The 14,378-nt window shown below is 38.7% G+C and overlaps 1 protein-coding gene across 1 annotated transcript in view; it reads left to right on the top strand.

Moving 5' to 3' along the window:
* Positions 1-719: 719 nt before the first annotated feature.
* The window catches only part of TUBGCP6 (tubulin, gamma complex associated protein 6), a 22,543-nt gene continuing 8,884 nt past the window's right edge, over positions 720-14,378 (top strand). The window contains exons 1-16 of the mRNA XM_010145984.1: positions 720-1,466; positions 2,935-3,098; positions 3,879-4,089; positions 4,477-4,650; positions 5,694-5,815; positions 6,148-6,223; positions 6,722-6,831; positions 8,637-8,728; positions 8,822-8,961; positions 10,649-10,798; positions 11,425-11,506; positions 11,584-11,672; positions 11,856-11,971; positions 12,659-12,797; positions 12,885-13,001; positions 13,249-14,378. Coding sequence (XP_010144286.1) covers positions 720-1,466; positions 2,935-3,098; positions 3,879-4,089; positions 4,477-4,650; positions 5,694-5,815; positions 6,148-6,223; positions 6,722-6,831; positions 8,637-8,728; positions 8,822-8,961; positions 10,649-10,798; positions 11,425-11,506; positions 11,584-11,672; positions 11,856-11,971; positions 12,659-12,797; positions 12,885-13,001; positions 13,249-14,378 — 3,659 coding nt within the window. The remainder of the gene's footprint in view (positions 1,467-2,934; positions 3,099-3,878; positions 4,090-4,476; positions 4,651-5,693; positions 5,816-6,147; positions 6,224-6,721; positions 6,832-8,636; positions 8,729-8,821; positions 8,962-10,648; positions 10,799-11,424; positions 11,507-11,583; positions 11,673-11,855; positions 11,972-12,658; positions 12,798-12,884; positions 13,002-13,248) is intronic.

The following is a 14,378-nucleotide window of genomic DNA, read 5'->3' as shown; positions in this document are numbered from 1 at the left end:
GGCAGCCCCACGGGGTGCGGGGTTGTGCAGGGGCGGTGCTGATGCTGTCAGCGCGCCCTGGCTGGGGGCGAGGAGGAGACTGGCTCACGTTTCTCGGGGGTGGAAGGGCTGGGCTCAGCTTGGTCCAGAGGGGACGTCCCCGCCGCCGGGAGCTCTTCCGGGGTGGCGCTGGCACCTCCCGCACATTTTCGGTAGATGCTTCAGAGCCTTCCCGGGGTTGTCGGTGTCGTGCGGGCCAGCCCTGCACTGCCTGGCACCGTCAGCACCCGCATCTTGCCCATATCTTCTGGCCCACTCTCTGCATGCCCCGTGACTTCTGCTGAGGGCATTGCGCAGGTGGGAGGGAGGTGGTGGATGTCTCCTGAGAAAAGCTGAAGTGGTAGAGCGTTTGTAGGTGTTCTCATGTGAATCCTGTATTAGATCAGGACAGTGTTTTCTGTTCTATTTCAGTCTGCTGAGCAAAATCGGGCATCTGGAATGAAGCTTGCACCACCATCGCTTTGCTTTGTGATCAAAGTTATAGTGTTATTTTTATAGCTCATGTCCTAAATGTGTGCTATGTCGGTTTTCTTCACTCTCATTTTGGGCCGTTTAACTTAAAGTATACTTATCAATTTCTCATATACGTTACGTGCATTTTTTCCTTTTCCTGATATTTTACAGGTCTTCGCATGAAACCAGACACCCAGACTGTGACTGCTGTAACCTGACGGTTTGAAATGGAGAGCATTACACAGTTGTTCAGTGATTTGTGTGAAGCACACTTGACAGGTTTGCCATGGAAGGTCCACCTGGGCAGGCAGAAGATCAGCAAGAGAAGGGCTAAGCAAAATCTGAAAAGGGTTGCTTATAATGCCTTGTTCATAAACCTTTTTCAAGATGAGGCTCGTAAGCTGCAATCGAATGTTTCCAGGCTTCCAGTGAAAAACAAAATTTTGATGTTGTCTTTCAACTTGAGAGTTGGTGGCCTAGGTGCTCAGGCAGATAGACTGGAGGGACTTGTGGAGGAACTGGAAACAGCTGAATGCTTACCGTTTACTGAAGTTAATTCTGTCTTGGATCTCTTAGTACAGCTCGCTGGGACAGGTCCTCCTCAGCTTGTACCACAAAAAAAGGACTACTTTCTGAACAACAAATATGTTGGGAGAAACGTCAAGTATCAGGGTTATGATTATTACGATGTAAGTGTATTTGAAGCTGATATACAGTCTCTGATAACAAATGAAGAATGTCAGTTCAACGACACAATTCAAAAGACACTTCAGATAATGGAGGCTGCACCTGGCACTGGACTCCCTGCCATAGGGCTGTTCTCACAGAACTATCCAGCTGGTGACAAGTTTGAGAAAGAAACGCGGGTCTCACTCTTCGGTGCTCTCGTCCATAGTCGTACGTACGATATGGACATCAAGTTGGATTTGCCGCCAGTGCCTGACAACGCAGATTTATCTGGGCTTGCGATTAAAGTACGGTATCATTTGTTTTGGACTTACAGAGTGCGTGTGTGCTTTCAATACGCCACTTTGAAATGACGGTTTAAAACATAGGTGGTTGTTTACTTTGTCATAGAAGCATATAGCATTGGAATTTAGGATCCTCTGCTGAGAACCAGATAAGCTTTTTGGATACAGAGATGTATGATAATGAAAACACTGGTCTTGTCTTGCAGCTGTGTGAAAAGCCATCATGTGGCTGTAGGCTTTATGAAGTTAAGCCATCAGCTGTATCTGTGCCTTCCCCACCCTCACAATCTTTTGCTTGCATTTTTGCCAGCTACGTATATTGAACTCCTTCGTGTTGTTGCTTACTCGTTACTGTTAAACATTCCTGTCTGATTGATTGTGCTTTGCTGTTCGGATTGTATTACGTGTCTTGTTTTATTTTTTTCTTGGCTTGTTGTGTGTCTAAAAAATTTTTTTTCCATTATTATACTTCATTGGACCTCCTAGTTCCCGCTGACTTTTTACCTTTTCGGTATGTGCAGTTGCTGCTCTGTCTCTTTTTCCCCTTTTGCTGTCCGTTCTGTTTGTTTTTGCTGTGTTTTATTCTCAGAGGTACTAGATTGTTGGGGGCTTTTCCTTTGTTTTCCAGTTGTACTGTGTGTATGTAAGGTTTTTTTATACTTTTAATCCTCATTTTGTTCCCTTTGTGTAACATATGGATAGCTCTTGCAATTCCCTTAACTTGGGGTCTTAACTGGAACTGGAAGGCAGACACGTTAAAAAAGAAAACCGCTGTGCCATTCAGTGTGGACATGTGGATGTAAGTCGTAACTGAGGGGAGGCACAACCTTTTTGAGTAAGTGCTGTGCTCTTTCCATCAGACTGGAAAATTTGTGATGTCTTGAGGAGTGCACTGCTTTTTACGTGGCTGTGATTGTCTGCTACTAAAATTGGGTACTATTCTGCACATACAGCTCATGTTGAGTGCGAGTTGAGGACGCAGCATATACACTGTTTGGACACCTGCAGATTTTCTCCATGTGAAAAAGCATAAGGGAACAAACTGTGTTAATCACAGTTAACAAAATGTTTACAAATTTGAAGAATTAGGGCCTGAATTGTTTGCTAAAGTTAAATACCGAGCATTATGATTTTGTGTTATGTACTGCTGAACATCCAGACCTTACATTCTCGATTTGTAGAACTACGTCTTACCAAAGAAGTAAGTTTCAAGTTTAACACTGACAACTTAGTATGTTACTTTGATGGTGATTGTTGCTTTACGTATAGGCATTGATACCCGTAGAGGCTTATCAAATGAAGAGAGTGCTTACGGGAAAAACTTAAAATAGATGTAAAGAGAGGGTGGACGACACAGGTTGAGTCATGGAGAGTCACCTGATGGTGAATGATAGCAGAATGTCTTCTTCATTAGCATATGTTTCTTCAGTAAAATATTTTCATGTATAGTAACATTTGAACTCTCTGACAGGTTCCCCAAAGCATAGACCAGTCAGAAGATGAGGGATTCCAGTCAGCATCCAATCTGACCCCCGATTCTCAGTCAGAACCAAGCATGACTCCAGACATAGACTTGTGGGATGCAGTGCTTACATATGGACCCAGCAAACGAAGATGTTGGGAAAGAATTGGGTAGTATGTGTCTGATGTTACTGGCAAATTTACTGTGCATCATATGTAAATGTGTGAAGGGTCATTTTACCTTAGTTCCAAATGACCTCAGTATAAATAGTGAAATACCCATATTTGATTCACATGATTCAATATATGGCATTAATGACTGAGAAAGGAATAAAGGTTGTGTAGTTTCAACAAAATATTTCTTAGATTGCAGCCATTCCATAGGAAGATTTTTGAAAGACATTGCAGCTTACTGGCTTTGTTCCTAGTCTTGCTACCATTTAGACTGTAAGGATCTTAGAATCAAATACAGACCGTATACCTGTTACACATGTTACTAGAATTCAGAATTTTTGGAAGAATTGGGAGGAGAAATTCTTCGGGAGGGTATAGTAATCCTCACTGGGAAGAGCGAGAATGTGCTAATGCAAGACAGAGTATTTTGAGCGTATTGTTATTTAACATATTTGAGTATTAGTATTACATGGACCCTGGAAATTTGGTATATATTGACCTTATTTTCCTAATTTGAAAACTGCATAAGGGAAGGCCACAAAAGAAGCAGCTGTTAATTCTCTGTCAAGGTTTCTGTCCCTGTTCAAATTATCTACTTATTTCTTCACTGTACGAGGTTTGGGCTACACTTTCATTGACTGAATGCACATTCCCTTGAACACATACTATATGTCAGTACTGGCTGTGTAAAATTCTGAAATGCCATCTTTTTTTCTTTAGGAGAGATACTTCCTTCTTTTCATATAACCACCTTGTAATGTTGTGTTTACTTTGCCACAGCCCACCTGGCAAAAAAGAGGAACCATATCTTACTGAGGCTGGGAGAGAAGCTTTTGACAAATTTTACAAACTTCGAGAAGGGGAACTGCAGCTGTTTAGTAATACTGTACTTCAGCTTCCACAGCTTCTGCTAATGAAAGAACCTGAACTGGTTAAGGATGTCTTGAATGTCCTCATTGGTGTGGTATCCACTACATTTTCACTCAATCAGGTGTGGAAGATTTTTAAGGCAGTGTTTATATATTGCAGTAATGATGTTATAGGCTAAGAGTATTTGTAGTCTCTTCTCTAAGTGAAAATAGGATTATGAATACTTGAAAATAAAGCTGGAAATAGTTTTGTAGATTGGATTTTCTTTAAGGAATTTGTTAATGAGTCTTATTCTATATATTTGAAAATACTCTTTGTAGTCCTGAAGTTCTGCTGCAGTTTAATATGTTTATCAGACTGTCCTGGTTATATAGTTTCAGTCAGCAGAGTATCTAACTGAAAATCTGTCTGGAGTTATTTTTGCGTGTAAATGTTTCCTATTTTAATTCAGAATACAGCTATGTAATATTTGAATCTGCAGAGTTTTTTCCTCCCTGTATCCTTTTAGGCTGCTCAGACATTTGTGATAAAGGAGGGGGTGTACGTATCTGGAACTTCACCAGAGACGATGCATAACCTGCTCTCGGAAGTCGCAGAGTATGGAACCTATTATACACGACTAAGTCGTTTTTCCCTTCAGCCAGTTTTAGATTCTTCATACAGCAAAGGACTTGTCTTTCAGGTAAAACATTGTGTTAAATCATCTAGATATAATGGGTCAGTTACTGTAGGTACAGAAGGGAACCTTGACTTCGTGTAAAGCTGGAATTGCTGCATTCGTCAAAACTGCAAAGCATTTTAAGCATAATGCTCATCCCAGGTCAGCAATGATCAGTGCCACTGTGTTGAAATCACAGCTCAGTGTGCTTAGGGCTTGCTTGCACTGAAACACATGGTAAAAGATCTTCATTACCTGAAGATTTGTTCAGTCATAATGTTCTGTCAAGAGCTAAAGGAATGTCATTTTTAGGTGTTTTAAAAACATGACATATTTATACATTAAGATTTATAGAATTAAAATACGAGGACTTTATTAATACAGTATGTATATATATAATATCTATTTTTTGTAAAGTTAAAAACTGAAATAGATAAATATAGTATTTAATAGCTTTACTTTTTCCCAGTTCAGAATTATGTGCAAATTTTCCCGGTCCAGCTTCTGTGTGTTACGCTGAACCATACAAACACTGTGTAATACCGGGTGTTGTCATCTCTTTCTAGTGAATAAGAGTTGTTAGGATTGGTTATAAAAATGTATTCCTTCTAACTATTCCATTTTCAGCAATGTTAACAGAAATTTAGTAGGAAGGTCTCCCTCCTTGCCTTGTTAGAAAAAGTTCTAGACGAGTGTTTTCCAGTATCCAGTTTAGGCATGAAAGTAAGGAAGTGGGTTTCCCTAGGTTCCTATTACAGCTGTTGGAGAACGAGGTAGCTCCTCAAAGGGCAATGTGAAGAAGCTGAACCATGAGGCTTTATTATACTGATCGTGGGTACAGGCTCCATGTTTTGTACGTGTAAAGAGTACAGAGGAGTCATCTGGCTAATTCGAATGTCTGAAGTTTCATGGACTCTTGCTTTCCCCTTACTTCGGTGTGCAGGTCCCTCTTACCTGCATATGCAAATTATTTTAGTAAAAGGGGTTTTTATATTGGTGCATTTGATGTGAGATAGACTATTAACAGCTTTAACAGTAAGACTTCAATTATTTTCTGTTGATACTAGGCATTCACAAGCGGGTTGAGAAAGTATCTTCAGTATTACCGAGCCTGTGTTTTGTCAACACCGCCTACTTTAAGTCTTCTAACAATCAGCTTTCTCTTCAGAAAATTAGGTCGTCAGTTGAGGTAAGAGAATAATATTAAATATTTAAGCTTTTCTTAGCAGAAAAAGGAGACAAGTTATTTCTTCACATACGCTAAAAGAGACAACGTTACGTTTGCGTTCTTACATAGCCTTTCAGTAATTTTCCTCTATTTTAACAGAAAGATTTCTTTGTATCCAGAAGATTCTAGGGAAAACGTGTAAGGTCTTTATATTGAGTTTCTTTGTTATCCCTGTTATCTTTCAGCTGATACAGTAGGGTTGTTGTATGATACTCAACTTTAGCGAAGTTCACCACAGTGATCTGAGAGCTTCTGGTTGAAATTGTTACATACGCTTTAATACTGTTTTTCAGGTATTTAGCTGAACTTTGTGGCATAGGAACAACAACGCTGGGGATCGGTGGTGGAGCTGGTGCTTCATTTCCTACGGTGATAATGAATTCAATGTTTCTGTGTTTGGTTTGGGTTACAATGTTAATATTCCTCAAAATTAGGTAGGATTTTACATTAAATTTTTAGTTGTGGTCTCTCTGTTGCCAAAGATGTGACCTTGGACCTCCAGTTAAATGCCATGATCCTTTAGATATTTTAAAATTTGGAATTTTTTCTTGCGTTTTCAGTTCCTAAAGTAAACAAAGGACCCAAAAAAAGCCTTAGAGTGCATTTGATTTCATTCCAAAGATGTTTGTAGCAAGTCAGATGAATCCCACTCTAAACCTACCTCTTTTCCTCCAATGACTATAAAGTGAGCTTGAGGTAACTAGCTCAGATAAAGTGATCTTAACTGCAGATAGCTGGAGCAGGTGATAAGAGTTCTGCCTTCTGTGCCTAGTGAAACATGTAAAGCTGTGTATTTATGACTCTCTTGTTGTTAAAGCCGTAGCAAAGCTCGTTGCCTTACATTAGAATATTTTTCTCTCTGTTTAGGGTGTTAAATTGCTTTCGTACTTGTACAAAGAGGCTCTCAACAACTGCAGCAATGAGCATTATCCAGTTCTTCTGTCTTTGTTGAAGACAAGCTGTGAACCATACACAAGGTGTGTCCATACTGTTCTCTGCGTAGTTATGTTTAAGAGCAGTTCTGATCAGTAATCTGATGAGTAACTCTGCTAATTTAACAATGGCTTTTACCATTTTCAGAGAAAATATAAGATGTGGCAAAATACATATTAAAACCAACTCATTTTACTGAATCCTTCTTTCCCTCCCTTTTCCAGCTCAGTAACACCATAAAGGTTTTATGTGTGACTAGATTAGTAAATACATGCATGTAAATAAGACTTCTGCTGCTGATCCAGGAAATTCATACTGGAATTTAAGACTCAGATAAACTTCTATTTTTTTTTCTTCTTATACCTGTAGTAAAATCCTGAAACTGTCAATTCTCATCTTTCTCTTGGTGTTCCACAAACTGGGAAGGTTCATGCTTATTTCCGCTGTTGTTTCCGCTGTGCTTTTCAGTAAGCAAAAATAATAAAAAAAAAAAATCTGTTGTTCATTAGGTAGATGTAATAATAGGAAGTAGAGTTCCTTGACTGCAACAGTTTTATTAAACAGTGCACACGACTTTAGAAATTGTTATAGACTTCTAAAGAAACTCTGATTTTTTAAAAATAGCTATTTTTAGGGTTTATAGCTGTAGTCCATCATCGGTTTACAAAGATACTTAATAGCTGTATTGATACTACAAATACAAAACCAAAATCTGTCAAAATACTCTTAAGGTTCCTCTCATGGCTACCCATCTGGTTTTTTCTTCCTTCTATGTAAAATGCCCTTTGGAAAAATCTAATTTCAGATTTACCAGAACATTCATTGAAATATCTTCGCAGCACCTGCCCTGCAACTTACAGAAAATAGTCAGATTTCTGAAATACCAAGGGCAGAAAGTATGCCTATAGTATGGGATGTCTGCAGCATTCACTACTAAATTTGGTGCAGATCTCTGTTGAAACATCAGTCACGTATGATCAGAGCTGCCATGGAAAGAGACCTCCGTAATCTGGAGAAAGTGTTGTCCCACTCATTTGTTAACCAAAATGAAATTAAGTAACAGGTGCTGTTGCTTAAATAAATTGTAGGAACACCAGGTTTAACACTTTACAAGTTCTTAACTTTTTACTTACAACCTTAAAATTGAATGGTTGTTCCTGTGCTAAATGTTTCCTGTTTGTTACACTGACCCAACGTCTAGAAACAGTGTTAGTATTGCAACCCGTAAGAAATGAAAAGATGAGCTTCAAGGTGCTCTGAGCCTTTTTATCCATGGCTTCAGATAACTGGATTTTTTAATTTCTCCAAAGGTTTGGTTTCACACAGAGGAAATACGAAAAAGCGTGAATAAATATTCCAAAACAGTAGTTGTCGTTATTGCATCTATATTAGAAATGTCTCTAGGTCTGGGGAAAAACTGATTGGGGTCGCACCTTTGTTCTATACCCTTTCAGTTTCTCCTTACTAAAGTTAACCTCTCTTGAAAATAAATCCTTCCTCCTTATCTCTCCCTATGCTATTGATGTGCTGCAAAGATTTCTAAAAATTTTTAATACATATTGGTAAATTAATATACAGAAATAAAAAGATTGTTTTAATTAAAGCAATGTTCTTTCATCCTAAAGTAATTATCACTGGAATGTTCTCTATAAAAATGCTTTCTTATAAGAAGAATGTAGAGACACAATCCTGTGCGTGTGTTTAAATAAGAGAGTGACAGCAATTAATTGCTGGTTTTTATCCTGCCTATAGCTTGTGTGTTTTGCTGTTTTAAAGAATATACTTCTTGTTTGGTTATAATAAAGTTGAGAAGGAATTTGCAATATTGTACGATTACTATTTTTTTTAGGTTTATCTACGATTGGGTGTATAGTGGTGTATTCAGAGATGTTTATGGAGAATTTATGATCCAGGTGAATGAAGATTATCTTTGTTTCAGAGGTACAGTATATATATATGTGGAACATTTCTAGTTTGTAAAATTGGTGCTGTTAATTAAAAATATATACTTTGATCTTTTTGTGTGATATGTAGATAAACATTACTGGACTCACGGTTATGTTTTGATTTCGAAAGAAGTAGAAGATTGCGTCCCTGTATTTCTTAAACATATCGCTAACGATGTATACATATGCGGGAAAACCATAAACTTGCTGAAATTGTGCTGTCCTAGGGTAAGTTTTGGTTCGGTTCCTTCTTGTTACATTAACTGGCTCTCTTCAGTTTCTAGGTTTTTATAAAGTTTGCTCCTTCACTGACAACTGGTATTGCATAAGTAGGATGTTGATTCATGAAAGGCAGTGACTTGCTTGCAGATAGTTGTGAGCCGATTATCCACTCAGCTTGCTAACTGCAGAAATACAGATTTCCAGCAGCATCGAATTTATCAGATGCAACGTGTGTGCTGTATTTATTATTTTCCTTTGCATTGAAAACAGAAATGTTTTAGGCTTCCAAGCAAGTGCCTTCCATTGTTCACACAACTCATACTCACGTTTTTTTTTTTTTTAAAGGTGCCTCACTTAGCAGGTCTTGACTCAGTTCTGCGTAGCTCTTGTATTTCAGCTCTATCACTACATTTCCAAGAAGTGCTGAGATAGTTTAACATGTTTTTCTTATAAAGGACAAGACTTGTCCTGCAAAATATGAATAAAGAGAACTTTGTCTTCCTTCTTCTCTGTGTATGTCTAACAATGAAACAACCACAGAGGTGTCTAAAGTCTATAGGCACTCTTGCCAAATTAACTAATATTCTCTTTATAAGATCAGAGATGGACAGTCTTGACAGAGCTGAGCAGCTCAGTAACAGATGTCTGCTATCAGATACCAGGCATAAGCCAAGTATCTCAAGTGAGATGACCTTCTGCTAGTTCTCCTGAGTCTGCTCCGATAAGGACTCTCAAACCATGACTTGAGTGTGCGAGTAGTACTGGATTTTTTATAAAACAATGCCAGCCATCAATTCCATTCTAAATTACATCTTTATCGGTTACTAACACAGTATCCTAATATCCCCCAGGATATGGGGCACCCAGGTTCAATCGTCTTCCACCTATCTGAGAGTGCCTGTCTCATTTCATCCCTTTCCATAATAATGCTCTGAACATCTGGCTCTTCCCTTTTGCTTAGGCTAACACAGCCCCAGGAACACAGCTCTGGGCATCCCATCTTCTGGCTTTTACCAGCAGACTGAGATCCAGCGTGAGCATGCATGTGCACCCTCTTTTCGTTTCTTTAAAGCTCACTTACCATTTTCTGCACTGAGTAGAACAGCTTCAGAGACTGAGGGATGTTGAGGTGAAGCAGAAGGACCTAAGATACTTAGCTTAGAGAACAGGAACTCTGCGATGTGTACTGGCTGCATTTTCGAGACGTGTATCTTCAGTAGAGCTCTTTCCTGTAGGTGCGTGTTATTTATGTTCCTGTCAGTTCCTATCAATTGGGGAACTGGGAGGGATATAAGTGAACAAAACCTAACTTTTGATAGAAGAGATGCAGTCAGCACTGAGTTACTCAGGCTCAGTTAGTTTGGATATTCAGAAAAGCAAAATTTTAGGCATATAGAACACGACTAGTGTAAGAGTATGTATCAGAGTTTAGATGCCTGTCCAATTCAGGGTGAAAGAGGGGAGCTGAGAGAATTTGACCGTGATCCAAGTTCTGGAGCGTTATACCTCTGTCTCCTCCTGTTGAATAATAAAAATGCTAAACCTGATTGTATTATTAAATATTTTAGATCCTGTGTGAAGGCTTGATTCAGTATCTTGAAGCATTGCTAAGTTAAAAAAAATCATGTGAGTTCATAATATAACATATTACAATCTTCAAAATGTATTTTAAAGGAATTTTCTCATTTTTCAGCATTATATATGTTGGTCAGATATACCTGTTCCCCGGATTTCAGTTATTTTTTCGCTTGAGGAGCTCAAAGAAATAGAGAGAGATTGTGCAGTGTACGTAGGTCGAATGGAAAGAATTGCCCGGTACAGTTCCATAAGCAAGGAGGAAAAGGTAAATGAGTAAACAAAAACCTTATTTTTGGGATTTTTAAAAAAAATACTAATTTGGGGGGTTTTTTCTAACTTTGAAAGAGTTTATCTTCATGGTCAGAATTTTTTTCATTGGTCAACTGCTGTTTTAAATTGTTATCGCAACAAACAAAATTATTTAATATAACGTTTAAATGTATAGGTGGTGTGTGGTTACTTGTTCACAATTTCATATGTTAAAAGAGTTTTGGACTTCATCACAGTTCTTGGCAGCAGCAGCTTTGCCCTCCTACTGAGCAGTGTTGAAAACATGGTTAGGTTCTAATGTAACAAATGCAACTAGCTGTTATTAACCAGCTAAGACTCTTTTTGTAATTTGCATAGCTAATTGTTTTTCAGATGCCATCAGTGTACGATGGGTTGTGTACAATCTATCATATATGATGAATTGGGTTTGCTGCTGGGTCTGGAGTATTAACTTTCAATAGACTTATCACTTAATAATTGCTTTGTTCATATGTCTGTACTGTAATCACAGATTAATAACCATTGCAAAGTGTTTCTTTGCAACGGTGTATTCTCAAGGCAAAAATAATAGAACAAATTTCCATCTGCACTTTTGTTTGTTTGCGTTTTTTTTTTTTTTAGGATTTGCGCATGGAAATAGCCAAACAAGAATTAATTGTTCATGCTCGAGAAACTGCTAGCAAAGTACTAAAAGCCATTAATGGTAAGTTGCAGTGGTGTTTGATGTGTTTTTCTAGGGGGGTTGTTAATGTAAACTAACAGTGTCTTTGTTTACTACAGATCGACAAATATCGGAACGAATGGCTTTGGATGCAAAGAAACGGGAACAATTTCAGAAGCTGAAAGAGCAGTTTGCAAAAGACCAAGAGGTATTTCTGTGTGTATTTCTAAAGCCTGGCTGTATTTCTAAGCAAATAATTGAAATGATATCTTGATTTATTGTCTTGAAGGTGAATGAATAGCTTATGGGGTACAAATAAGAACTTTTTCCAGATGTGTGCTTAACAGCTGGTATTGAAAGTGGCTTTTAAAAGTGTTAAACATTTATGCAGCGTCGCCTTGCAATAAAGCAGGAGGAGATTGATGATGATTTCAGCTACGCCCGAGAGCTGAGAGAGAGAGAAAAAAGACTAAAAGCTTTAGAAGAAGAACTGGAAAAAAAGGCAAGGTAAATATATCTTGAGTAGTCTCCCAAAGCTTACATGCTCCAAAACCATCGTGAAGAGCTCAGGAAAAATTATTGTGTATTAAAATTTATAGTGCTTGAACTTCCCAGACATTGCTCTATAGGGGTAATGTTTGCAGTTAAAAGATGGCTGTAAGGATTTTTAGTAATCTATGAGCAATTTTGTGATTGAGGAATGGTAGTGGCCCAGAAATCTGGGACCCACTGATTTGTGCCAACCCTATCCGGTCTGGGTTTTGTTATGATCGGAATTTCAGGAAAAAACTACGTCTTACAATTAAAAGCTGAGCCCACAGCAAAAACGGTCACATGTATGTCAAAGCAGAAGTAAAAAGTAAACGAGTAAGAAGATGGAGGATTGATAATGCTTTAAATTGCTGTGGTGCATCTAGTTGTATTTCACTTTCTTCTGTTGTATCTAAAAATACTCAAAATAAATGAATGACCTACTAAGAGCAGTTACAGAAATACATATTGACTCAGAATACAGTTCTGTTTTCTCCACCTGTTCATTCTCTGTCATTGAAGCCTCTGGCTTCTACTTTTTAAAAAGTGCTTCTCAGTTCTGAACTGCTAACTTACAGAAGAACTGCTAACTTACAGCAGAACTTACTCTTTAGAAGAAAAGATGAAAATCTCTAACTTAGCTTTATTTTTACGTTCCTTTAGGCAGGAATTAATTGACCATTATAGCAAACTTTCTGATGATGCAGCCCGTAGGGAACAAAGAGCATTGTGGAAAATCCAGAGACACAAGTTGGAAACAGCCCGTCTTAAGTTTCTATTAGAAGATCAAAAACGCATCGAGGTATCTTCTGAAAAAGTTCGAGAAATGTAATTTAGAAAATGGTACTTGGTACTTAAAGACTTTTGATTTTATTGTTTTTGCTTAAAGGAAATGCTTGAAAAGCTTCCAGATGGAAACTACAGAAGAAAATTAGATATTATTCCTTATAAACAGTGCCAGTTGGCTTTAGATAAAAATCCTGTTGTGAAAGATCCACATTCACAGGTGAGTTTATTTTCTTACATAAACTCCAGGCTGCAGTTCCAAGTTTCCCTCAAGGGAGTTCATTTCATAGTTCATTTCATTTCTGTAAATACAACGTTCACTGTAACAGCAGGGTGAGTAGTTATCACTTTATAGTACATCTGAAAAATTGGAACATTTTAAATCTTACATGTAATAATGTGGTGCCCTAATAAGTAGCTTGATTATGTGACTAGCCATACAATGTAATAATTATTTCTTTTTTTAGGTGTCTTCTATGAAACCTATGCATTCTAATGAGGCAGTTGGCAGAAAGGAATCTGAGCCTGGACTGGAATATGCTGCTTTTGCTGACAAAGCACTGCCCGTGCCAGAGCCAACAAACAATAATGCTGACGAGCATCTCCAGCCTAAAGCAGCAGGACCGGAAGGCGGTCTCCAAAGTTCAGAGAACACATACAGTCCCCTATACAGTGCTGATTCCTTGCCGGAATCCAGTGTCAATATAGAAGATTTCTTATCAAAGCCACAAGATGAGCAACCTGCTGCCATTAGCGTTCAAGGATCTTTGCTAGATGAAGCATTCCGAAATATTAACTCGGATCTTTCTGAGAGTTCTGAAGTAAGTGAAAATCAGCCTGTCTTGAGAGGAGCACTGGAAGGAGAAAACAATGCACCACTGCATCAGCAAAATGAGTATGATTTTAATACAGTTCTCAGACCTTCTGCAGCTTGGCAGGGACACGTTAGAGTTGGAGAAAATGTATTTGATGTGGAGTACAGGCGGCCGCGGTGGAATATTCATGGACATGCATCTGATGCCAGCATTAGAGTGGGGGAATATGTCCCTCATGTGGACACTTACCAGCCAGATTCAAGTTCTTACGGGCATTCTTCAGACTCCCATATAAAAATCAGCAGCAATACTTCTGAAGTTGAATCTAGCCGACCCCGATGGAATATCCATGGCCATGTTTCTGAAGCTCATATTAAAATTGGGGAATATGCTTCAGAGGTAGAGCCTTCAAGGCCTAGGTGGAACATTCATGGGCATGCTTCAGAAGCCAATATTAAGATTGGAGAGTATGTGTCAGATGTAGCTCCTCCAAGGCCTCGTTGGAACATCCATGGGCATGCATCTGATGCCAATATCAAGATTGGTGAAAATGTGTCAGAGGTGGTCTCGGCTAGACCTCGTTGGAGCATCCATGGACATGCTTCACAGTCGCACATCAAAATTGGAGAACTGGTTTCAGACACAGAGCCTTTGAAATCTCGTTTGAGTCCATTTGGCCATGCATCCCAGTCAAGCATCCAAGTAGGGGAGTGGGCCCCGTGTGCAGAAGATGATCCAATACCTCATCGTAAAACCATTTCAGGTCCTTCATCTGACTGCAC

This window comes from Buceros rhinoceros, unplaced genomic scaffold, assembly GCF_000710305.1.
Source record: "Buceros rhinoceros silvestris isolate BGI_N320 unplaced genomic scaffold, ASM71030v1 scaffold25061, whole genome shotgun sequence".
Lineage (NCBI taxonomy): Eukaryota > Metazoa > Chordata > Aves > Bucerotiformes > Bucerotidae > Buceros > Buceros rhinoceros.
Note: the sequence above shows the minus strand (reverse complement) of the source record. Positions and strands in the feature narration are given on the sequence as shown.